The sequence below is a fragment of the Panthera leo genome, chromosome B1, assembly GCF_018350215.1.
Source record: "Panthera leo isolate Ple1 chromosome B1, P.leo_Ple1_pat1.1, whole genome shotgun sequence".
In the NCBI taxonomy this organism is placed as follows: Eukaryota; Metazoa; Chordata; class Mammalia; order Carnivora; family Felidae; genus Panthera; species Panthera leo.
In genome coordinates this window covers 57,248,461-57,275,756 of record NC_056682.1, presented here as the reverse complement: position 1 = coordinate 57,275,756, position 27,296 = coordinate 57,248,461, and the positions used below count along the sequence as shown (strand labels likewise).

Sequence of the window (27,296 nt, the reverse complement as noted above, 5' to 3'; positions counted from 1 at the left end):
CCAGAGAAAATTGAACTCTCGAGACTAACAGTTATGCTATACCAAAGTGAGAATCATGAATGGGAAAGGTTGGAATTATTTGGCATGAGATAGAGAAATCTGGGTCATTGCATTAAAAAAAAAATCTAGGCTTCTTCCCTTTTAAAAGCGATTCCAGCTTCCTTGAAGATAATGCAGATACCTCTGCCTTTCAAGGGAAGAATATTTCCCTACAATCTTTTTATAGCCTTCCTCTTATCTACCAGACCAACAACAAGGGCCAATTTACAACATAAAACAGCCAGGTAAACTCTGGGTTTGCTAAGAGAAAAAAGGATATACACTGACAGATCTGTGTGATGTTGCCAAAATGTCCCAGTAGGAGCCAAGAGAAAACATATGGGACTAAAGAGGCAGAACATAAAATTTGGCAAAGGAGATTTTATCAATATGAAAACCTTCTCCCATGATAGAGAAAGCAACATCCTAGCAAGAAACTCAAGGAAACTGTAACAAACTATAACAAACTGTTAGGGTGGCTCTTAGCAGCTTGGGGAAAAGTTACAGCCCACAGTATATAGGGTAGTAAAGCCAAATCTACCATGAGAGATGTTGAAAGAAGAAATAGAAAGACTCAAAGAAGTAGTTGTGATGAAGTAGGTATACTATATAAGGCCAGAAAATCCACCAGATGAATATAATGATAAGTGGTCTTAGAAGACACTTCACTTTATCAAAGAAATAAAGAATATACTGGTGATATGGATACTGAAAAGTTCAGAGGTGGATGCTCTCCATAGGCTGCCATTAATAGTATGATATGCTGTTATAGAACTGAGCTTTTGCGGCACCTGGGTAGCTTAGTCAGATGAGTGTCTGACTTTGCCCTAGGTCATGATCTCATTGTTTCTGGATTTGAGCACCACACTGAGTTCTCTGCTGTCAGCACAAGGCCTGCTTGGGATCCTCTGTACCCCTCATTCTGCTCCTCCCTTGCTGTCTCTTTCTCATTCTCTTTCTCAAAAATAAAAAAAAAAAACCATTAAAAAAATAAAAAAAATAACTGAGCTCCCTGGTAACAGTAGGATTGACAGAATCTTGAAAAATAAAGGGAAGGTGCTTCACCATCAGAAATAAAAGGTGGGCAGGATTTTTATAATGAGCGAGGAAGGCTTAGTTTCAATCACAGTATCATTACCTATAAAGACAAAAGGAGATAGTTAATAAAACAGCATTCCCAAGGGCAAAATAGATAAATAGTTGGCTAGAATATGATTCAAAATAAATTTTTAAAATGAATAATCAGGATGCCATGGACAACCATTCCAAATAAAAACTTATCTTTTGTCAATTTCTGGATCTGAGCTAGTTTTCAGACCTGGAACCTAGTGAGCATAGGAAAATCCTGGTACCAAGATGCAAGGATCATGCAACACCATGGCAAGGACATTTGATAGTGAGTTCTGAATACTTTCCAAAGAGATATATTGCCTTTAAAAATTTTTTTAACGTTTATTTATTTTTAAAAGACAGAGACAGAGTGTGAGCGGGGGAGGGGCAGAGAGAGAGGGAGACGCAGGCTCCAGGGTCTGAGCTGTTAGCACAGAGCTGGACGCAAGGCTCAAACTCACAAACTGCAAGATCATGACTTGAGCCAAAGTCTGACACTTAGCACTTAACCAACTGAGCCACCCAGACACCCTGCCTTTTAATTTAGTACTCATATCCTAGGAAAGAGGAATACCAGAATCCACATTAACATTGATGCTGGAGGATCCACAGTATCTTATGGATTTCTGTTGAGTGGGTGTACATGAGAACTAGATAATAAATGGAGTCTGTGATCAAGTTTGTTTCACAGTATATTCAATAGGTCTAAAGAGTCCCTGGTGATATTTTCTGATATTTTCTGATTGTCAAATGCACAATTGAAATGGATATACTCAATAAAAGGGCCAAAACCCTAACTTTTTTTTTTTTTTTTTTGTCTCTGGGATAGGAGCTATCAGAGGTGAAGTTCAGTGGGAAGTCTCTGAAACTACTTCCCCTCCTATGCACAAAGAAGATAAAACCATGCCATATTCTGAAGGAGTAGCAGGGACTAGTGTCAACCTTAAATACTGATAAACAACATTAAATCTACCAGTGTGGCCCATCAAAAGACAGATTCTGGAGGATAATTGACAATTGCAAATACAAACCACCAGTGGTCTCTATTATGGGTGGCATGCCAAAAGGTGCTATCTTTGCTTGAACACATCAAAACTTTAGACACATGATATATGGCCACTAATGTGGTAAATCTATTTATTTTCATTACTACTTGAAAGCAGGATCATAAACAGTTTGCATTTTCTTGAGACAGTCTGTCCTTAACACGGTTCCATGGTCTTGCCCCAAGGCTATGTTATCTCCTCTGTCCTCTGTCATAATGCAATCCAAAGGGACCTGGAACATCTGGACATATGCAAGAACAACACAATGACATACTCTAAAAATAAAATCATGTTAAGAGGATTGATAAACAAGAAGTGACAAATCTATTGGAGTCCTTGGTAAGACACATAGACTTCAGAGAGTGCAAGGTAGATCAAGATCAGGATATTAACACATCATTGTAGATTTTAGAGCTCCCAAGGTTTGAGGTATTCCAGACCGTCTTCTGAAAATAAGGATCATATTATTGCATCTTGTATTTCCCACCACTAAGAAGGAAGAGGACTCTCCAGATTTTGGAAATTACATAGTCCACACTTAAGAATATTATTCTGACCTATATGCCAAATGGCACAAAATACTACTAGCTTTAAGTGGAACCTAGAGCAGAAAAGGGCTCTAAGGAGGTCTACGTTAAGATAGAAGTGGCTCTGCCACATGGACCACATGACCTAGCAGATTAAGTGGTATTATAGGTACCTGTGAAGTGAAAAGATACCATGTGGAGTTTATGAAAAGCCCCAATAGAAGAATTATAAGATAGACTTGTAAGTTAATAGGTCAAGATCTTGTCATATACAATCAATATTTATACACTAAAAGAAAATTTTTTAACGTTTATTTATTTTTGAGAGACAGAGAGAGACAGAGCACAAGCAGGATTGGGGTAAAGAGAGACAGAGACACAGAATCCAAAACAGGCTCCAGGCTCTGAGCTGTCAGCACAGAGCCTGATGTGGAACTCGAACTCACGAACTGTGAGATCATGACCTGAGCCAAAGTCAGACACTTAATTGACTGAGCCACCCAGGCGCCCCTACACTTTTTGAGAAACATGTCCTGTTTTATAACTGGACCCAGGAACATGAAGTGAACTTGTAGTCAGAATTACCTTTCATAAGCCAAGTTCTATCATATCAACCAAATCATAAGGTCAGATTTGACCAGTAGCAATCCATTATAAAATGGAAGTACTATATTTTGAATCAGATGTGAACAAGGCCAAAAAATAGAAGCTGTATAAGCAGGTGGTCTGGACTCCTATCCTTTCAACTACTATTTTACTGGCGTCTCACCCTCAACTAAGCTCTGTATATGACTGCAAATGTTAGCTCCATTCAGCAGTGGCCCTGAGAAATAGTGCAAAGGAAACTCTCAGAATGGGCACACAGGATATCCCTGTCTGGACAAAAAATGGTCATAGGTTATAATATATAGTACTCGTGAGGAGTGGCAAATAACTTGACTGGTTGACTACTAACTTACCAGCATCCTGGATAAGAAAAGATTGGAATATTGGAGTAAGGAGATTAAGGAAAATGGCATGTGAATGGATCTTTGGGGAAGGATTTTAAGTATGAAAATCTTTATGTATCTGACTAATGCTCCCCAGAAAGCACTCACTACAGAAAAAGCACTAAATACTTATGTAGATGGAATGATTGAGCCATGATGTCAGAAACTGAAGCTAAGCAGGGGTTTAATGGTCCAGTCTCTCATTCACTAAGGCTGACCTTGTTACTACCATTACTGAGAGCCCAACCTGCCAGCAACAGAGACCAGTGTTCATTTTCCAATAAAAAGCATCCAGTTCAAAGACCAACCAGCTACTTGATAGAAAACTATTTTACACTCCATCAACCCTGGAAAGGGTGGTGATTAACAGTGACTGGAAGCTACATGTATTGTAGGAATGAGTTTGCTTTTATGCCTCCAGCATCTTGACCACTATACTACTATCCAAGAGGTTAAGAGTTCCATTTTGTTGTTTTCTACAAGTATGGGATTCCACATAAGTTACACTAAAGTATGGAACCTACTTTTCAGAAGAGGAGGTATGACAGTGGGCACCTGGTATGTGATCATCTGGTCTTATATCACATAATCCAGATGTTGCTGACCTCCTACAATAACAGAATGGACCTTTTGCCGAAAGGTAGAAGGATAAGAACAGGAGTAAATCCTTGACCATCAATTCCAGTGAGTCTCTTAGAGAATTTGTCCTCTTCATCACTATAACTCTGAGCCCTGTGGGTTTACAGTTGGTGTTCCTTATAGTTAAGATGTTTCTAACAAGGAGCAGAGCAAGAGTCCATTAAACCATTAGATAAGCCACCATCTGGTCATGTCAGATTCCTGATGCTAAAAGACAAACAGACATAAGTCAGAATCCCAGCAAGGATAATTAAAGCTAATAATCAGAAACAGGTAGAGTTCCTTTATACAATGAAGACAGGGAAGAATGCTTTTAGTAACAAGTGCATTTTTTGGTGTGTCCCCTGATATTCACCTGTTCTTTGACCATAAATGCACAAGCCCAACAGGTACAGCTTGAGAAGAGCATGGTGTAAAGGTACCCCAGCTTCTCAGGTATTAGATTTGTATCACGCAAACAGGTAAGCAACCTAGACCAGCAAAGGTGTTACCAAGGATGATGGGAAGAAAAAAAATGAATGAAGGAGGAAGGGGATAATGAAGTCAGATTTACACAAAGATAACAAAATTTTTGTTTTGTTTTGACACAAAACATTATTTAATTTATGGAGTCCAAACTGCACTAAATATCATTTTTGGTAACATCTGGCAGCAAAATGTGACCTGACCTGATCTCATTTGTTATAAACCCTGACCAAAAGAAGTATGAAATTATTTATAGTCTGTATTTATGCTAGTTGGTTAGAATGTTCACATATTTTCCTACGGAAATGTTTTGCTATGGGCTGTTGCCCCTAACCCTCCTGATCACCTTAGAGAGTATATTGCATATGCACCATATTCTCTTACTATACTCTTATATTTCTAGATTCCAAAACCTGTTTTATGAGATTTTGTTCCTGTGCCAGTTATATTAAAAATGTAATAAAATTCATACATATATTATTTTAAAAATAGAAGCAAAACCTGAGTTATAATTTTAGAGGCATTATCTGATATAAATAATTTATTAATCTCATTTTGAAAACAAAGACATTATCTTAGAAATTCTTTGAACCAATGATAGAAATAATTTAGCCATTACATACTTTATTTTAATACATATGAATTATGTAACATAGATGATGGTTTAGAAAGGCAGAAGGAAGAAAAGGCACAAAGAATAAAATTGTAAAGGAATATGATGCCAAAATGCTATTGCCTATAATTAAAGCTTTCTTAAATAGCTTCACATGTATAATCAAACATAAGTGGTGAAAATCATTGGTAAAAATCATTGGCTTTTAGGATGTCACTTTATTGTTTTTAACCCAGGCACTGACTTGATCTTTATTATTAATCCATGCTTGTCATTTTTCTGTTCTCCCTCTAAGTCTTTCATCTCACACAATCAATAGTTTTGAAATTTCAGCTTAATTATTCATTTGTCAAATAATTGCAGCCCTATAGTTGTGTGTTTGCATCACAAGTAGCTTTAGTGAGAGGGTTAAGCATTACTTCCCAACTCTTTTAGAGCACAGAGTGAAACACTGAAGAGTATATGGATAGAGACACTACTGAATGAAGAAATAATGGGATGAATATACAGAAATGTCATGATAAACAATTTCTGAATTTCTCAGCATGTACCAAATTCTGCAAATTAAGCTCTCTTTATAACCTCCAATTATGCTTTGAAAGTGAATATAATCTTAATATTAAACTCCCTCTGATCAACTTCCCCCCTTTGTCACATAGACCACCCTGTATTTAGTGCTCATTTGCCATCATTATCCTCTAAGTTTTTCATCAATTTTAGGTTACTTTCATTTATTGGAGAACAACTATGCCATTTTATCAAGGGCATGGTTTACATTTATAAATGCAACCTAACTATAATATGCAATCTTTCAATGACCACTTATAAACTAGCACCCTAATAAAGATAACAAACGATTAATTAAAATACTACAATTAAAGTATTTAAAGAAGATTTTTCTGCTATATCTGGGTCATGGTACATGAATGTCTACATTATTATTTTCTGTAATTTTCTGTGTATTTTAATAATTTATAATGAAAATCCTTGAAGATTTCTAAATACATGAATACATTCAAATTAATTTGATGAATATTTTCATATAGAAATTATTATCAAAAGCATAATTTTATATTTAAAATTTTTTATTAACATTTATTCATTTTTTGAGAGTCAGAGAGAGACAGAGCATAAGCAGGGGAGGTGCAGAGAGAGGGAGACACAGAATTGGAAGCAGGCTCCAGGCTCTGAGCTGTCAGCACAGAGCCCGATGCGGTGCTTGAACCCACGAACCGTAAGATCATGACCCAAGCCGAGGTCAGTCACCCAACTGACTAAGCCACCCAGGAGCCCCTCAAAAGGCTAATTTTATATTTTAAAGTATTTATGTTCATTTTTTCACTTGTGATTTCCTTTGTGGTCACTTGTGGTTTCCTTCAAAAGACCATAGCATTGCATTTTGTGGTGAATATTACAAGCACACTATTTTTTGTTAAATTAACTTTACAGTACTTTAATAAAAATACTAAAGAACTACCATACAAAAACATGTAATTTAGCATTTATATACTGTTGTATTCCATGCGGTGTAAAGATTCTTCTTCTGTTTTATTAGCTGAAGTGAACATAATCTTAATATTAAACCTCTCTGATGTTACATGCCTCCTGCTTAGTGGTAATTTTGAAACTGTATTCTCAAATACATTTTTTAAAGTGCTCATTATGCATTTTTATTCTTTATATCTTTCTTAGTCTTCCTCTCTAACCAGAAATATGTTGCAATCTCATAAATCATAAAATCCTCTTATTGTCTCTGAATTTCCTGATCCATGAACTATTTTCTATAAATCTACTTGTTGAAAAACAGCCCATAAACATATTCAACTCTCTCATATCCTAGACAACTTAATCAAAATATTACATCTTTAGGGGCTCCTGGGTGGCTCAGTCAGTTAAGCTTCCAAATCTTGATTTCTGCTCAGTTCATGATCTTCGGGTTCATGAGTTTGAGCCTCGTGGCAGGCTCTGTTCTGACAGTGAGGAGCCTGCTTAAGATTCTCTTTCTCTTTCTCTGCCTCTTCCCTCTTTGCGTGCACATACACATGCTCTCTCTCTCTCAAAAATAAATAAATAAACATTAAAAAAAATACTAAATCTTCAGTGCTGCCCTGTGATTGTTCACTACAGTCAAAATGTATTGGTAAAGATGTGATAATTATGCTACATTCTATAGAGATCTAGTGTTTTACAAACAAACTGGAGCTATTAGGACTTTCTTCCAGTTTTATGAAGCATGCTTATAAACTGTTGATCTGCAGTGCCACTTTGTCATAAAATCAAGTGTTCGTATGTATGTCTGTGTTGTCTGTACCTAAGTTCTCTATTCTGTTTCAATCATCTATTGTCTATCTTTATGCCAGGACAGTGTTGTCTTTAATGGTATTGCTTTATAATAAAACTTTATATTTCATAATATAAGTACAAGAAAATTTTCATTTTCAAGAGTATCTTGGCTATTTTTTTTTGCTTTGTATTTCCACATAAAAATTAAAATCAATGTATCCAGGGGCACCTGGGTGGCTCGGTTGGTTAAGCATCCAACTCATTGTTTTGGCTCAGGTAATGATCTCGCAGTTTGTGAGTTCGAGCCCCGCACTGGGCTTCTCACTGATAGTGTTGAGCTTGCCTAGGATTCTCTGTCTCTGTCTCTGTCTCTGTCTCTGTCTCTCTCTCTCTCTCTCCCTCCCTCTCTCTCTCTCCCCCCTTTCTCTCTGCCCCTCCCCTAATCATGCTCTGTCTCTCTCAAAATAAATAAATTTTAAAAAATAATATAAAATAAAGTTGTCTATTTCAACAATAACAATATTAACAATGATTTCAATTTTACTTTATCTTGTCAAAAAATGGTGCCAGTCAATAAAAACCCATAATGAAAAACTAAGTCTTATTCTGAAAATTGTGCTATACATAAAAATCAACCCCAGGTAGGGAGTAAATTGAAATATTAAAGATACAATAAATCTTGTATAAGAAAAACATTGCGTATAAGTAAATATTTTTTAATAAGTCCTCGATATTGATAGTCCTTTCAACAGATGGTGCTGAAACAACTGGACATCCACTCCCCCCAAAAATGAATCTAGAGTTTAAACTCTTCACAAAAATTAACTTCAAATGGGTTGTAGACCTAAATAAAAATGTGAAACCATAAAACTCTTAGAAAACAACATAAGAAAAAACCTAGATGACCATGAGCAAGGTGGTGATTTTCCAGATAAAATACCAAGAGCACGATACATGCAAGAAATAATGTATAAACTGACTTCATTAAAATTAAGAACTTCCACTCTGCAAAAGGTAATACCAAGAGAATGAGAAGACAAATCATAGACTGACAGAAAATATTTACAAAAGACATATCTGATAAAGGACCATTACCCAAAATAATTTTTAAAAAGTTTTCATAGAGCTCAACAACAAAAAATATAAACAACCCAATTTAAATATGAACCAAGGTTCTTAAAAGACATCTCACAAAAAAGAAAAAAAAGAAGACAAAAAAGCATATGAAAAGATGTTCCACATCATATGTCGTCAGATCAGGGAAATGCAAATGAAAACTATAAACACCACTACGCATCTATCAGAAGAGCCAAAATTTGAAACATGGACAACACCAAATGCTAGCAAGAATGTACAACTGGAACTCTCATTTATTTACGATAGGAATACAAAATGTTATAGCAAGTTTGAAAGGCAGTTTTGCAGTTTCTTACAAAACAAAACATACTTTTACCATATGGCTTGGCAATCACACTTTTTGGTATTTACCTGAAACAGTTGAAAACTTCTGCTCACACAAAACCTCATATAGATATGTATAGCAGCTTTATTCATAACTGCCAAATTTGGTAGCAACCAAGATGTCCTTTCAGTAGGTGAACTGGTATATAAATGTGGTACATCCAAACAATGGAATATTACTCAGCACTAAAAAGAAGTGAGTTATCAAATTATGGAAAGACATGGAGGAATCTTAAATGCATGTTACTATCTGAAAGAAGCCAATTTTAAGAGTATATACACTGTATGATTCCAACTAAATGACATTCTAGAAAAGGCAAAACAATGGAGGTAATAAAAAGGATCATAGTTGTCAAGGATTGGGAGTTGGACAGAGAAGTTAGTAGGTGGAGAGCAGAGGAATTTTAGGACAATGAAAATACTCTAATACCATGATGATAAATACATGTCATTATACGTTTCTCCAAACCCATATAATATAAAACACCAAGAGTGAACCATAATGTAAACTATGGACATTGGGTGATTATGATGTGTTAATGTACATTCATCAACTGCAACAGACGTAGCACTCTGATGCAGGTATTGATAATGGGGGAGGCTCTACCTGTGTGGAGGTAGCAGGTATTTGGGAATACCTTCCCCTCAATTTTACTGTGAACATAAAACTGCTATAAAAGTAAAATATTAATTAAAGTGTATTCCCATATTAATATACTAAATAATAAAAATATTATCATCCAGTCCATGCAGAAAAATAATTGTAAAAAATCTAACATCAGTTCCTGCTAAAAGTTTAGCAAAGTTAAAATAGTAGAGACATTTTCAAGAATAATGACACACCTTATGAATATCATACAAATAATACCTTTTTTTTTTTTAACATTTACTCAGTTTTGAGAGATGGAGAGGGTGAGCGGGGCAGAGAGAGAGGAAGACACAGAATCTGAAGCAGGCTCCAGGCTTTGAGGGGTCAACACAGAGCATGATGCGGGGCTCAAACTCACAAACTGAGATCATGGCCTAAGCTGAAGTCGGTCGCTTAACCGACTGAGCCATCCAGGTGCCCTGATACCTTTTTTTAATGTTTATTCATTTATTTTTAGAGAGAGAGAGAGACAGAGAGAGAGAGAGAAGGAGAGAGAGAGGAAGAGAGAGAGAGAGAGAGAGAGAGAGAGAGAGAGAGCGCACAGGCAGAAGAGGGTTAGAGAGACAGGGAGAGAGGAAATTCAAGCAGGCTCTGCACTGTCAGCACAGAGCCCAATGCGAGGTTTGATCCCATTAACCGTGAGATCAGGACCTGAGCCCAGACCAAGAGTTGAACATTTAACCGACTGAGCCACCCAGGTGCCCTCAAATGTTATCATTTTAAATGGCAACAACATAATTCCTTTTCCTCTATAATTGTTTTTCTTTCAACAGTTTTATTGGTGTATAATGTACATATGCAAAACTGTACTTATTTATTTTTTATATTTATTTATTTTTGAAAGATAGAGACAAAGCATGAGTGGGGCAGGGGCAGAGAGAGAGGGAGACACAGAATCTGAAGCAGGCTCCAGGCTCTGAGCTGTCAGCACAGAGCCCAATGCGGTGCTCAAACTCACAAACCGTGATGGTGACCTGAGCCCAAGTCGCTTAACCGACTGAACCACCTAGGCGCCCCAAAACTATCCTTATTTAAAGTAGAAAGTTTAATGAGTTTTGACATATGTAGATTATCTGTGAAACTTCATCATAACCAAGAAACTGATTATGTGTGTGTGACCTCTCCCACCAATTTCCTCATTCCTTATAAATCAATTTCCATTTTGTAGAATTTTATAAAATCAAATAATAGAATAGATTTCTTTCTTGTCATTGTTTGACTTTTAGCTTTCACGCAGCATAATTATTTTGAAATGTTTTCCATGGAAGGCTTCCTACACCCCTTTGCCTCATTTATTGATATTTCTCTAATTGCATAATGGAATGCAGTTATACCTAAGCATATTGCAAGTTGTTAAAACTTTTTCTACTTTTCTTCTTTTGCAGTTTCCCTCATCTTCAAAGTTCTTCCTTAGCTACCCAGAAATACTAAATTTCTTAGAAACCTAGTAAATATTAATTACATGTGATGTATTCCTATAAAAGCTTGTTCTTAAAATAATAAACCCTTATCAAAATGTCTCTACCTCTTATGATCTTCTATTTTAAAATTAATATGATTTGGGGGCACCTGGGTGGCTCAGTCGGTTAAGCGTCCGACTTCGGCTCCAGTCATGATCTCACCATTCGTGGGTTCGATCCCTGAGTCAGGTTCTGTGCTGACAGCTCAGAGCCTGGAGCCTGCTTCGGATTCTGTGTCTGCCACTCTCTCTCTGCCCCTCCACCACTCATGCTCTGTCTCTTTTTCTCTCAAAAATAAATATACATTAACAAAATTAAGCAATTAAATTAAATTAAATTAATATGACTTAGTAATCCACAAACCTATTTTTCTTACTACAAAGTAATCCTATTGAAGGCAGATTCCAAATGATTTTTCACTTTTCCAATCTCAGAGTTTAGTTATTTTCATACAAGTAAACCCAGATCCTTTCAAATTAAATAGGTTATCCTCAAAGGAAATAAAGCTTTTTGTAAAAAGAATGTAATGGACTGAATTGTGTTTCTCAAAATTAATATGTTGAAGTTCTTATCCCCAATACCTCAGAATGTGACTATTTGTAAATATCAAGTTTTTAAAGAGGTAATTAAGTTAAAATGAGGTCTTAGAGTGGACTCCAATCTAATATGACAGGTGTCCTTGAAAGAAGAAAACATTTGTACACAGACAAACATAAGAGAAAAGATCATGTGAAGACCTAGGGAGAAGACATTCACTGACAAACCAATGAAAAAGTTCACAGACCCTACTGATAGGCTGATTTCAAATTTTGAGCCTCTAGAATTGTGCACAAATAAGTTTCTGTTGTTAAGTGTGTGATACTTTGTTAAGACAGCCCTAGAAAATTAATGCATTAAAGTTCTATGATAGGCCACCAATAACATGATAGATTTTGTCCATTTTGTCAATAGTTAGCAGCGAAAAATTATCCATAAACTTAAAGGTGTGTACTTCCCTTTATCAGTTTTGCTTTAGCCATTTAAACCATATAGATTTTTGCATACGAATTCTCCCACCCAATCCTGCATGGAAACCTAACATTTCATTACGTTTAATTGGAATAATTAAACAAATATGTTTTGTAAAACACGCTGCCCATTACAATTATCTGTAAAATTTGTGTGACATACTTTTGTTGTGACTTTAAAATTTAGACAACCTCATTTATATTGAGTAACAATGTTTGAATGAACATACATGGTTGAGTTTAGTCTTAGTGCTCCAAATACCTTCATGTTTCTTTTTAGAAACAAAACCTTAGTGTTTTGGGAGTTTGCTTTGATCATATTTACTTCCTTTACCTCATAAAAACGAATCTTCAGCTAATCAAGGACAGTTATTAAACACATGAATTACAGGAGCTCCATCTTGCAGATCATCACACAAATCAAATGTTACTGTGAGACCACGTATCCATGATTTATAATAACCATAAATTAATCAGTATGTACAATGAATAATTCATTCCTGGTAGAGCCCTTGGATTAGAATCCTTTCATTTCTCTCAGCTCGGTGCTCTGGGAGAATAAATGCAAAGAGATTTTATCTGACACCAATACACTTTTGTCTGTGTGAGGGATTCAGGGTGGTTGTCTCATCAGCAGCATATGGCTTTACGTTGACTCTGTCCTCATTTGCTTTCCTGAATATTAATGGACACAGAAGCATTTGCAGTGCTCCCTGTCTATGGTCTACTGGCTTTTTTGATTAACTATATGTTTAATTCATTTTTAATATATCAAAGATATCAAACTTATATTAAATATCATCATCAGTAAAGAGGTGTAATAGGATATACAGGGGAATAAAACCTTTTTTCTTCCAACCCAAGAATATATTAATTAAAATTTGCAAGTTAGTTTTCTTTTGATAGACTTCCATATTGGCCATAATTGATACAGATAATGGAGTAACTAAGAACACGAATCATGGGCCAAAAGTAGAAATTAGGAAGTGACCAAAGATTACACCAAATCCTGCAAGTGCATCAGGAATGACTGCCTGTGAATTGGGAATAGGATAAAAGTCACATTCAAGTGTCTTAAATTAGAACAGAAAAAGAACAAGGAAGCATATAGGGATGATGTGTCCAGATTGCACAGCTAAGGAGTGTGTTCAAGGACCTGAGTATCAATTCCTGCATACATGATAAGATCAGAAGAACAGGAGAGAAGCTGGAGATGGGCTTTAAGGCTAGTTTAAATATGACAGTCCCTCTTTCCCCAACAGATTGCCTGACCATTAACAGAACACTTGAATCAATTCCAGGTGACTCCAAAAACTAGAAAGTAGTAAAGCTTGCACTTAATGTCTGCTCTTTTAATTTTTAGTTTCTGACGTTTTTACTATACTATATTATCACACTCTGATCATATTTTGAAATATGTATTTTTCTCCTGGCATGGAGAATGACCAGAAAACATGTATTTCCTAGGTCTTGCAAATAAAAGATATGTGATAAAATGTTAGTTTGGGGTGGGAAATACTGGCAGATTTTCACAGTCTTTTTATAATATGTTTAATGATAATGTTTCTTGAGAATATATCCATTAGAAGAAAAATGCCTGTGAAAATTTGAAGATTTAAAAAAAAAGAAAATTTGAAGATCTTACTGTCTCTCAGAGCAGAAGCAGATGTGATAATATGACTGTGATATCACTACAAACTCACAATTATATCTATTTAAATTTTTATTTTGTGATTGATGGATTTTTTTATTCCATACCTTTTAGAGTTAAAGATGTATGTTAGGGTTAGAAAAAGGAGCGGATTCCAAGTCACAACTGACAACCTACATTTATCAAGGAAGGAGAGAAAGCAAAGGCTCAAACAACAATCAAATGCCAAGATTTCATTCTTCTTAATGGCTGAGTAATATTCCATTGTACATATATACCACATCTTCATTCCATTCAACAGTTGATGGACATTTGGCCTCTTTCCATAGTTTGTCTATTGTTGGTAATGCTGCTATAAACATTGAGGTGCATGTATCCTTTCAAATTAGTATTTTTGTATCTTTTGGGTAAATACCTAGTAGTGCAATCACTGAATTAGAGAGTAGTTCTATTTTTAACTTTCTGAGGAAACTCCATAGTGTTTTCCAGAGTGGCTGTACCAGTTTTCATTCCCACCAACAGTGAAAGTTTATAACATTTATCTTTTCTAGTTTAGTTGCAATGGGAATATTGAGAAATAATCCAGTTGAGAACAATGAATCCTGCCAAACTTGCTATCTCTTCACTTTTCTGTCATTGTGACCATTCTCTGCATACCTATGAACGGTTGATTGGGGTGATATTCACCAAATGTTGTCAAAGGCTAGTTGCAGAAGGTGGAATATTGAATGTTGTTGCTAGTTTATTTTCAGTATCTTTGACTCTTTTAAAGATGTATCTATTATTTACATTTCTTCTTAAAAACAAAACAAAAATTTACCTTAGAAAAGACATCTTTAATATAAAGACATGAAGAAAATATGTAAACATATGTGTTTTGTTTTTCTTCCTGGTTACAAATTTTAGCTTTAGACACTTAGGGTATTCACTTCCTACAATGAAATATGAAGTTATATGCACTTTGTCCAGCTCACCTAAACTATAAATACTGGAGGTTTATTAGAAACTCTTTTCAGTGTTAGCAAGATTTTGTCAATTTTTTGTAACTATAAGTCTTTTTTTAATCTTTATTCTGCATTTTAACATTCGATATTCACAATCCATGCTTTTACCATAGTTTTCCTATTTCCTAGTTTGCCATTTCTTGATTGGCTAGTATTTATTATCAGGAAAGGTTTTGTTTGTTTTCAAGAAGGACTTAAATGTGTTGTATTCCTTGGATTTTTAAAGACCTAAATACTTGTTTGCTATTTTTTACTTGAAAGAAATTTTTGGACCATATTCTCTTTGATCCAGAATGTTGAAGATGTGTTTTATATAATCTTCTTTCATAAATTCTTATTAAGGAGAAATCTGAGGCCAGTCTCAGTTTTTCTCATTTATAGATTACTTTAGTGGTTTTTCAACTTGGATTTCTTTAGGATTTCTTATTTATTATATTTCAGCAAATTTACCTGTATGTACTTAGATGACAATCTTGCTGTCATTTTTTGTCTTCATACAGAGGGTCTTCTTTTGATCCACATTTTCAAATATTTCTGTTTCAGGACATATTCTTTTATATTCCTATGGAAGAATAATAATTCTTATTTTTCTGAATAATTTTGTTTTGTTCTATTCCTGTGAACATTTATGTGTATAAAGATATTTGTTATCTATCTTTCACATTTATCATCTCCTAATTACTTATTTTTTTGTTATTTTCTGTTTTGCTTATGTGTACATTTTTAGTCTTCCATATACCTGAGTGTTTCTGGGTTCAATATTTTCAATACACCCTTTTTTATCTTTTTTCTATAGAAATTCTAATCATATACAAAGTAGAAAGGATAGTATAATGTCCCCATGTTTTCATTGAGCTTTAACAATTATCAATTTGTAATATATATATATATATATATATATATATATATATATATATATATAATGTATTTATTCAATTACTAACCCAAATTATATTATTTGGGAGCAAATTTATCAGGGCTTCATGAGTGTACAACTAGTCATACAAGTTCTCAGGCTTTGAAGGGACCCATGCTTGTTTTGATGGTTTGATATCATTGTCTTAAAAATTGTAATAGTTTTCAAAGGAGCAGGCTGCAGCCGGTCTTGACCCCTATTAACTCTGATCTGAAATTTCTTGGCCATTTTAGAGCATAAAACTGGTCCTAAAGTAATACTTAGTCCTGTAAGATGTACTGATGATTTTATTGCTAATAATAACAGTGAATTAGAAAAGGGGTTATAGGATTTCCCTTTGTTATATATTTATATGCACACTCTTTAATTTTGACTTGTGCCTTGTTAAGGGGAAGCAAAATTAAATATGTTTGCAAAATTTAAAAGAAAACGGTTACATAGTTTAAATTACAATGAAGTAGGGTCAGAAAACTCTAGTTTACATTCTGGCATTGTCATATATCTGTGAGTCTCAGCAAATCATCCCTGTTTCATATTCTCACTTGTGAAATGGATAACATAATTTCTATCTCACAAAGTTATTAGAAGACATCATATATAAAGTATCTTTAATGGTACTCTCTTAGGTAGTAGCTATCTGACTTTTCTTGTTTCATTTTTTGGTCTTTTTATAATAGAAAATGTTTTGTGGTTTGGATGTTCTGGGTAATTAAAAGAACATGAACTAGTTAGTAGGAGCTGAACATGAAATAGAGTTTTGGGATATTGCTAACTATGTGCTGTGTTAGTGATAGCAAATAAAATTAGAAAAATGCAATATGTGTGAGAAAAAAGAGTTCTTAAGTATTTACCTGTTCTTTCCATGTTTTCCCATTCTAACAAACTGAGAAGCCAGAATAGAACAGAAGCAAACTTAGAAAGTATAAGCAAAGTAAATAATTATAAATAAGTTTTATTGGTTACAAGAAAAACTTGCTGTGATTAGTTTACATAGAAAAATACATAACTATTGGAAAGAGATTTAAGGCTCATAGAATCCTCTGGGAGACTAAAAAGTTAGTGCCATAAAACAGAACCAAGAAAGTCTTGTCAATGGACAATCAAAGCAAATGGTAAGAAGAATTTGCTGAGGATACCATTTTTGGCACATACTGTCAATGCTAATTTTGACTGCTTCATGACCTCAGACTATGTCATGATCATTACTAAAATGTCTTACCTTCTCATAAAACAGATAAACAAAAATAGTTGTTTATTCATCTACTTGCATGTATATATACATATATATGTGTATAAAACTGTACATATTTGAAAATAAGCATATAATAGATGTTTCAAAATGTTAATAGATTTTATCTGTAAGTGGTAGAATTTCATCTTCCTTCAGTGTATTTGTCTATAGTGCTAAATCATTTATAAGAAATAGGTAGTACTTAAATAATCAGAATTTGAAGGAAATTCTTTTCACTGTAAAGAGAAACAATTTATGGCTCTACAATAGGCCATTTTTGACAAGGACAAAACATACTAATTACATTTTAAAGTTGGCAATGACAATAATCTATTTCATAAGTAGTTTAAAATTATTTATAGATCAAGAACAAAGATGAAAATGACTTATTCCACTCTTCTCATGTGTAGGAAAATATAACTAGTCTGATGGGAGAGGTCAAGGAAATTTGGGACTCCAAAGGTGGGTAAAACTTGTAAGACGATATTTTAATTGATTTTTGAGCTGACTCCAAAGCATCTCTTCTAACACTTGTCATGTGTTCTACATTAAGCAAATAGCCATTATATGATGGGCTATGGAAAGCTGATAAAGAGAGGCAATAAATGGGAAGATTAAGGGTTCGCAGGGGCCAGTTATTCTCTAAAGAACTCACTAGAACTTATTAAAAATTGTGGGCTGAACATTTCACTGCTCCCACTTGAAGTGCAGTTTTGAGAGCAAAATGGGACTTTTAGCTCTACGGGAAGTTAAAGAACTTTAGAAAAAAACAGCCTAAAGGTTTGACCCAGTGTGAACCTGTGCCCACTGCATTGAATGAAATAGGGCAGATTCCTGCAAAAGAATTCAGAGTCATAGCTTTATGGAATATTCTGTGTTAGCTTCCTGCCTTTAGAAATTTATGCCCAAAATCTACAGAAAATATTAGTCATGTCTAAAAACTTCACTGGTAAGGAACAGGTTTATACAATATGGGATCATAAGACACACACCATTTCTCAGGTACTTTGGAAGTGATCATTTTACTAAACATCCAGAATTCAGAGAATTTGGAAATATGAGTTTCAGCCCTCTGAGGTGAAGAACTTCAATAATATATCAGCCATCTCCAAAGAAGACATCCAAAAGGACCTGGGAATTTAAGTGAATGCTACTTAATATGCTAGAGAAACTTTTTTCCCAGAGGAGGAAGGACAATGGAGCTAATATGCAGAATTCCCACTGCATACCTGTGATGATATTATGAATGCAATTATTGATTTTCATTCTTGTTTCTTAATGTTAGGCAGGAATTAGGGCATATATTGATCATTGCTTTGAGGTGACTGAGAGAAGGCACTGAGAAATGTTACTCAGTATGTAGCTAATCAGAGGGGAAAGGTGCAGGGGTAATTCTCATCAATGACTGAAATTATCCAGAGAAATATCAGAATGAAAAAAAAGCAATGGTATGAGAAAATGGAATGGTATGAGAAAAATGGAATGGTATAAGACTGATATAAAATCACTAAAAGAAATCTGATTGGTTAGGATGACTCTAGATTATGTTGTGGTAAGCAATAAACTCAAAACCTTAGAGCTTAAAGCAATAATATTTCTGACTCTATATGTACATCATGCCACCTGTTCACTTTCTCCTTCTGTTACAGAGACTGATGAAATGGTCACTATGGGGAATACTGCCTATCACCATGGTAAAGGGAAAGAGAACACTATAGCTAAAAACATTTCATATTACTTCAGCTCACATTTCATTGGCCAAAGAAAGTTACACAGCTGTGACCAACTTCAACACAGCATGCAAGTACATTTCTGCCTCATGCCTAGAAGGAGAACTGGAATACTTTAAACAGCCCTCATGATTACCATAGAAAAGGACTACTTTCAGTTATAATAGTGTAGACTTCCAGATAAAAGAAAGAAAAAGTATCTGAAAATTTATTCTCTTTATTGTATTACTTGTATACAAAATGATAAAGACTGAGACAAGCTAGTTTGTTACCTACAGAAAAATCTAACTCTCACAGGTAAATTCAAAGGGTAATGTTCTCTCCATACTCATTTATTTCATTCTGTGCAGAGAAGATGTATCCAAGGGAGGGGTCAGTTTCTCAAAGAGAAAATATATGTTTTATATGCTAGTGCTTCAGGAATGAGGGGGAAGATTGAACAATAAGTTACTTTGGTAAAAATGAAGGCGATGTTTTGCTAAATTGGAGAGGAAGCTCAGTTCAGGCTCACAGCTAGATCTAAATAGTTTGAGGCAAGATATACACCTAATGATAAGCAAGAGGTTTATGGGGTCCCAAAAGAATTAAGATTTTAGAAACCCATGAAGAGGCCTCGCCACAGATAGAGGAGTCAAGAAAGAGCCAGTATGTAGGTTCAGTTCCAGTACATTTGAAGAGCTTGTAAATTATTGACAGTCACAGGCTGTATGGTACATGGAAGCTACTGCTCTGACAAATTGTTTCTAGGTAAGAGAGCACCTTTATTTTCAGCATGGTGGGGAGAAAATGGGGAGTATGGTAGGAAGCCATATAATAAGGCTTTAAAAGTTAATGAAATAGACTGTAACAAAAATAACCACTTAAATATTGCAGAAAGAAAGAAGAGGCATAATCATCAGTAAAAGCATTTGACACATTCCAAAACAAAACAAAACAAAACAAAACAACATTGATGTATCAGAAATCCAAAGATAAAAAAGATCCCTTTTAACTGGTCTAGTTAACATAGAAAAAATGTACAGCTGTCAAGTGATGAGTTCAATGAGTTTTGAAATTGTATATATCCAAGTAGCCATTATCTAAAATAAGATAAAGAATATTTCCATCACTCCAAAAAATTCCCACACACTTCTTTCTAGTAAACACTCTCCATCCTATCCAAAGGAACAACTTGCTGTTAGCCCATTGATTAGTTTTACATGTTCTTATACCATTTATATGTCTATATCTCTCTTTCACTGGCTTAGAAATTCATAATCTTCCTAACCTCCAAAACAGAAAGAATGGGTGTACACTCTAAGGAGTAGCAGTGGTTGGAAAAGGAAAGGCCTCATCACGTGTACTTGACTGCAAATCCCCCGGGGTAAATACTTCACTCCATTATACAGAGCTTAATATTTAGTTGGTTATTTTTGGATCCTAGAGATAAATGTACAAGCTTTTGCATAACTCTCATAACTTAGCCTTACTTACACTTTATTTTCTCAATTACAGTGCAGAACTGAATTGTTTGTTCTGTGTAATAAAGCCACTACCACTTTCTGTATTTTTTTAAGGTTATTTATTTACTTTGAGAGAGAGGTGGTGGAGGGGCAGAGAGAGAGGGAAAGAAAGAATCCCAAGCAGGCTCCGCACTGTCAGTGCAGAGCCCGATGCTGGACTTGAACTCATGAAACATGAGATCATGACCTGAGCTGAAACCAAGAGTCACATACTTAACCGAGTAAGCCACTCAGGCCTCCCATCTTTCTGTCTTTCTGATTACACAGAGATAGCTAACCAAAAGTATATGTTGGCTGGAATGTGAACATTTTTTTGGTAGCCAATTAAAATGGTCTTACTTTTAAAAATCCAATCAATAACTGGTTTCTCAGTACGAATTTGAGAATGCAATATGCTAAATTTTTAATTCTGGTCAGCAATCTAGTCAACAGCTGCTTTTTTTTTCCTTTGGAAGATTCTATTTAAGCTAAAAATATTTGGTCTATGTCATACAAAGTTCTGATGTTGTAGAAATAACTTGAAAGCAAGTTAAGGCAACATTTCTTAGGCATACCTAAATTAGGTATATCTAATACGACTACTTGGTTTTTGCCAAAACAATAAAATTCAATGAGGCATTGTTATTCACTTAAAAGGTAAGAACATTTAACACTAAAGGGATCATTTAACAGGAAGGCACACTAACAATTTAATCCTGTATATGAATGGAGCTAATTGAAAACAAAAAAGTATGTACTGGGGGCACCTGGGTGGCTCAGTTGGTTAAGCATCTGACTTTAGCTCAGGTCATGATCTCACGGTTTGTGGGTTCGAGCCCCGCATCAGGCTCTGTGCTGACAGCTTGGAGCCTGGAGCCTGCTTCAGATTCTGTGTCTCCCTCTCTCTCTGACCCTCCCCCGTGCTCCCTCTCTCTCTCTCTCTCTCAAAAAGAAAAAAATAAATAAACATTAAAAAAATTTTTTTAAAGTATGTACTGAAGGCTATAGTGATAGTTGGTTTTATTTTACAGCCACAAATGATTATAATCTTCCTGAATTGAATTGACTAAGATCATAAATGACTTTCACATTGACAAATCTAATGTTACATCTTATCTTTACACAAAGTCTTAATAGGCAAATTTGACTTAGTTGACCAATATGGGGAATAAACTTAGGAATTCCCTGAGCTTGCACCAATGGGTTAACAAGGCATAAAGAAATAGAAAGCCACAAGATGTACCCATCCAAGATTAGGTAAACAAGATTAGGTAACCAGGGCAAAGGCCACCAGTATAGGACAAAAGTATAGGAATAGGAAATCTCAGGATGGAAGCATACAAAATGAGGTAAACAAGAGTAGGTATTCAGGGCAGAAATGCGCCCAATTTAGTACAATAGGAGAAAGCTGCTTTCACAGGAAGGAAGGAGCAAAACAGGTAAACAGGTAAACAGGGCTATAGATCACAGCAGGTTGAAGTTGCCCAGAGTGGAGCTAATTAGCAAAAGAAAGGTGCCTTGTTGACTGTACCCTAGCATGCTCTGTCTTGTCCCTTAGGCCAGTTTAGGTAAACAGAGGTGGCAGAGGTGGCACCTCAGGTCTGCTGTAGACAACCATCTGCCCAGCGCTAGGATTTTGTTTTGTGTTGACCCAAACCCCTAACACCGCATATCTTCAAAACCCCCTTTTCCCCATGCCCATGAGTTAACGTTCATGATTTCATTGTCTCTTTGTGCACGTCCATCACACTTGTAAGCCTTCTGATTCTAATAAAAACGGAGCAAGGACCCTTAGTGGGGCTCTTGTCTCCTCCCAGACATTAGCCTCTCTTGCATTTCAATCCTGTGTCCCTTCTCCTGCTAGACAAGAGAGAATTCCAGACCCAGTGTCTATGACAGACCACTCCCTAAAATCACTTTCTTCCCTTGAACTTTTTAACCTCATGCTTTCATTCTTTCCCTATTACTCTATTAGGTTCTATGTCTCGGCCCAATTTCCCTAGAAAACAGAACCTGAAGCAAAGATTCTGTGCTAATGTTTTATTAGAAGATACATTCCAAGAAAGCAAAAATAAAGGAAATTGAAAATGAGACAGAGAAAAAGAGAAAAGCAAATACAAAAAGATGAATTACTAAGCTGAACAGTTTTTAAGAAACACAGCTTCTTTTTTCCCCCAAAGAAGAACGTTACAGAGGATTTTATCTGAGGTCAGTGCACTGCCAAGGAAAAAGAGCAATTTATCTATCAGTTTATCCACTATCCTGTCTCTTATTGTTTGAAGCTTGTCCCAAGGGAAATCACCCCCCACCTCTATACTTATATATGTGTTATTCTCTGGGCATTTCTAGGAAAAGACAGAGCTTCTATGAGTATAATCAAGTCTTACAGGGACTCTGGAGTTGCTGAAGTCCCAAGTTATCAAGTACAATGGAAGCCCTGCTGAAACATTTGCCTCTAGGAAAAGATGGAACAATGTGAGGTAAGGCATGGTGGCAGTAGACAGTGTTTACATTCTTAGTACCAGAATAGTGCCAGAAACATGGTGAGCAGCCTAGGCCAAGGAGATAGACTGAGGCAGAATGGATGAAATTATTATTATTTTTTTTACTATTGTATTGTAATCTCTCTATTGGCTTTCTAGCTATCACTCTTACTTATTTTTCCCCAGTAGTAGTTGATCTAGGGATTGAAATATGCATCTTTAATTTATTAGTCTACCTTAGTGATGCAGGTACAAAGGACGTGGCAAGATTTAAGGGTAGAGAATTTTATTTGTACTGAGCTCTGGATGAATAAAAGGCAGTGATTGGTGGCTGCTAGAAGGCAGACCTGAAACCTACTCATACCTCAAACTTCATCTGATTTACAGAAGGAAGTGTCTGTCACTGCAGGAAGGGCAGGAAACTTGCTCACTCCTAGGAAATGGACTTGCTTTTGATAGGCAAGCTATCTGCCCCAAGAAAAAGTGTAGGAAATTTTCCCTTTTCTGGTTTTAGTCTTGACTGCTGGTTACAATGGCACTGGCAGAAGTCATTTTTAATAAAAAAGTATGCCATTGGAAGATGGGCAGGAAACCTACTCCTGATCAGGATCCTTTACCAATACACAGGAAAGATCAGCTACCATTGCAGGAAGGGCTGGATAACTGCCTGTGCTCTATACTCTGAGTAGGAACAAAGTGCAGAAAAACAGAAATTCTCATCTCTGAGGGTCAGCATTCAGGGACTGCTTAAAATCGAGTCTGGAACAGGTTAAAGAGTATAATAATGAGAATTCTCCTTCCCCATAAGCCATGGATGGAGAAACAACAGCAGCAGGCTAATGTTGAGGGAGACACAAGAGTGTGGACAAACTCCACGTCACAGGAATACAGGCTGTGCTGAAAGCTAGGGGTGGAGCGGGAAAATTGAATAATAAGTCACCAACATTCCAAGACTAACATTAAGAACAAGATAATAACAACCAACAACTGGAGGGATTTTTATTTTATTTCTTTTTTTTGTTTTTGTTTTTTTTTGTTTGTTTGTTTTTTGGCTTAAACAACATAAATTAATTTTCTCACAGTTCTGGAAGCTCAGAGTCCAAGATCAAGGTATTGGAAGGTTTGGTTTCTTCTGAGGTTCTCTCTCCATGGCTGGCAGATAACTGCATTCTCACTGTTTCTTTGCATAATCACCCCTTGATCTTTTGTGCCTATGTCCAGAACTCCCCTTATAAGGGCTCTAGACGTTGAATTAGGGCCCATGCATTTGACTACATTTTATTTAATTTACTTTTTTAAAGGCCCTATCTCCAAATACAGTTACATTCTGAGGTACTAGGGATTAGGACTTCGACATATGAATTTTGGTGGGGCATAATTCAGTACCTAATAGAGGGGGAATCCAAAACGATTCAATCGAATTGTGAAATATGCTGGGTATGCTTTACTTTTCTTACAGTAGCCTGTCTGGCTTTGCTACAAGAGGAAGTCTGGACTCATAATGTGAGTTTGAGAGTCTCTTCAATTTTTTTGGAGTCTGAGAAAGATTGGTATTAATTCTTCTGTAGATGTATGTTAGAATTCACCTGTGAAGCATTCTGGCCCTGAATTTTTCTTCACTCGGAGATTTTTGAAAACTGATTTAGTCTGCTAATTTGTTATTGGCTTGTTGAGATTTTCTATTTCTTCATAATTCAGTCTTAGTATGTCATATGTTTTAGGAATTTATCAGTTTTTTCCAGGTTGTCCAATTTGTTGGAAAATTATTGCTCATAGTGGTTTTTAATGATTATGATCATATTTCTGTGGCAATTGTTGTAATGTCTCCTCCTTCACTTTTAATTTTATTTGAGTCTTCTCTGTTTCTTGAAACTTCTTCTTGAGAGTTTGTCAATTTTGTTTATCTTTCCAAAAAGCCAACTCTTAGTTTCATTGATCTTTTTTTCATGTTTTTCTAGTCACCATTTTTTTTAATTTCTGCTCTGATCTTTGTTAGTTCCTTTCTTCTGCTAATTTTGGGATTAATTTGAAATTCTTTACCTAGTTCCTTGATATATAAAGTTAGACTGCTTGTTTAAGATCTTTCTCTTTTTCTTTTTTTATGTAGAAACTTATCACTACTAATTCCTCTCTTAGAACTGCTTTTGCTGCATACCGTATATTTTGTTGTGTTCTATTTTCATGTGTAAGACTTTTTTTTTTATATGGAGTATGTTGTTTAAATTTCCACATTTATGAATTTTCTAGTTTTTCTCCTGTTATTGATTTCTAGTTTTTACCATAGTGGTCAGGAAAGATATTTGGTATGATTTTAATCTTTTAAATTTGCTAAAACTTGTTTTGTGATCTAACATATGACCCTATTCTGAAGAATGTTCTTGTGTGTACTTTAGAAACGTGTATTATGCTGCTGTTGGATGGAATGTTTTGTATATGTCTGTTTAGTCCATTGGTCTAAGGTGTAGTTCAAGTTCAATGTTTCTTTATTGATTTTCTGTCTGAACGAGCTATCCATTGTGAAAATGGAAAGTTGGAGTCCTTACTATTATTGTACTGTTCTCTAGTTCTCCCTTTAGATCTTTTAGAATTCGCTTAATATATTTAGGTTCTCTGACTTAAGTGAATATATATTTACAATTGTTATATCCTCATAATGAATCAATTCCTTTATCCCTACATAATTATCTTCTTTATCTCTTGTTACAGTTTTTGACTAAGTATTTTGTGTGATATTAGTTACTCCTGCTCTCATTTGGTTTCCATTTGCATAGAATATCTTTTTCCATCCCTTCACTTTGAACTTTTGTGTGCCTTTAAACCTAGAGTGAGTCTATGTGATACATATAGTTGGGCCTTTTTTTCTTATCTACATACCACTCTATGCCTTTCAATTGAGATATTTAATCCATTTAAATTTAAAGTAATTATTGATAGGCAAGGACTGACTAATGTCATCTTGTTAATTATTTTCTGGATGTTTTGTAATTCCTTTCCTTCTTTCTTCCTCTCTTGCTGTCTTTGTTTGTGAATTGATAATTTTATGTTGTGGTATACTTTGATTCCCTTCTCCTTTTCTTGTGTGTCTCTTAAGGTGTTTGCTTTGTGGTTACCATGAGGCTTACATGAAATATATTATGGATACTAGTCTATTTTAAGCTGATAATAACTTAATTTTCTTGCATACAAAAAGTCTATATTTTTACTTCCCCTGCCTTTTTATGTTTTTGACGTCACAATGAACATCTTTTTATTTAAAAAAAAATTGTTTATTCATTTTTGAAAGACAGAGACAGAGCACAAGCAAGAGTGGGGCGGAGAGAGAGGGGGACATAGAATCCGAAGCAGGTTCTAGGCTCTGAGCTGTAAGCACAAAGCCAGATGCGGGGCTCAAACTCACGAACCATGAGATAGTGACCTGAGCCGAAGTCGGACACTCAACTGACTGAGCCATCCAGGTGCCCCAATGAACATCTTTTTATATTGTGTATTCCTTACAAATTAGCACAACTATAGCTATTTTTATTACTTCAGTCCTTTAAGCTTTATACTAGAGTTAATTATTGTTAATTATTAATTATGGTGTTAATAATTATTATCACCATATTATAGTAGGAGTATTCTGAATTTGCTATATACTTTCCTCTACCAGGCATTTTCACATGTTTTCATGTTACTAAATAGTTACTAAATATTACTTTCATTTTAGCTTAAATAACTCCTTTCATCATTTCTTATAAAGCATGTCTAGTGGTGATAAACTCTCTCAGCCTCTGTTTGTTTGGGAAAGTATGTATGTCTCCATTTCTGAAAGACAGCTTTGCTGGATAAAGTATCCTTTGTTGGCTTTTTTTTTCTCTCTTTCAGCACTTTGAATATACATCCAACTCTCCACTGGCCTATAAATTTATGCTGAGAAATCTGCTGATAGCCTTGTGGGAGTCTCCTTATAAGAGACAAGCTTCTTTTCTCTTTCTGTTTTCATAATTTACTCTTTGTCTTTGATTTTTTGACAGTTTTGTTATTATGTGTATTGAAGAATATCTCTTTGAGTTGAATTTTTTTGGGGACTTACGAGATTCATGAACTTAGACGTCCAAATCTTTCCCCAGTTTTTGCAAATTCTCAGCTATTATTTAAATAAGCTTTATACTCCCTTTTTCTTCTTATTCTGGGACTACAATAATGCATTAATTACTTTTCTTAACGATACCCATAAGCCCCATTGCTTTTCTTCATTATTTTTCTTTTTGCTTCTCTGATTGTATAATCTCAGCTAATGTGTATTTCAGTCATTGATGGTTTCTTTTGCTTGGCCCAATCTTCTACTGAAGCTCTCTAATGAATTCTTCAATTCAGTCATTGTATTCTTCAACTCCAAGATTTGTTTGGTTTCTCTTTATGTTTTCTACCTTTAGTTGAATGTCTTATTTTGTTCTTTGTTTTCCTGATTAAAAAAAAAAATTGTTTATATTCCCAGAGCTCTCTGAGCAACTTTATAACAGTTATTTTGAA

The 27,296-nt window shown here is 35.1% G+C and overlaps 1 protein-coding gene across 1 annotated transcript in view; it reads right to left on the bottom strand.

Annotated features, from left to right (window-relative positions):
• Window positions 1-4,241: 4,241 nt before the first annotated feature.
• Window positions 4,242-27,296, bottom strand: part of G6PD (glucose-6-phosphate dehydrogenase) — a 71,370-nt gene continuing 48,315 nt past the window's right edge. Inside the window, 2 exon segments of the mRNA XM_042936674.1 lie at window positions 4,242-4,557; window positions 15,394-15,505. Coding sequence (XP_042792608.1) covers window positions 15,436-15,505 — 70 coding nt within the window. The 3' untranslated portion in view covers window positions 4,242-4,557; window positions 15,394-15,435.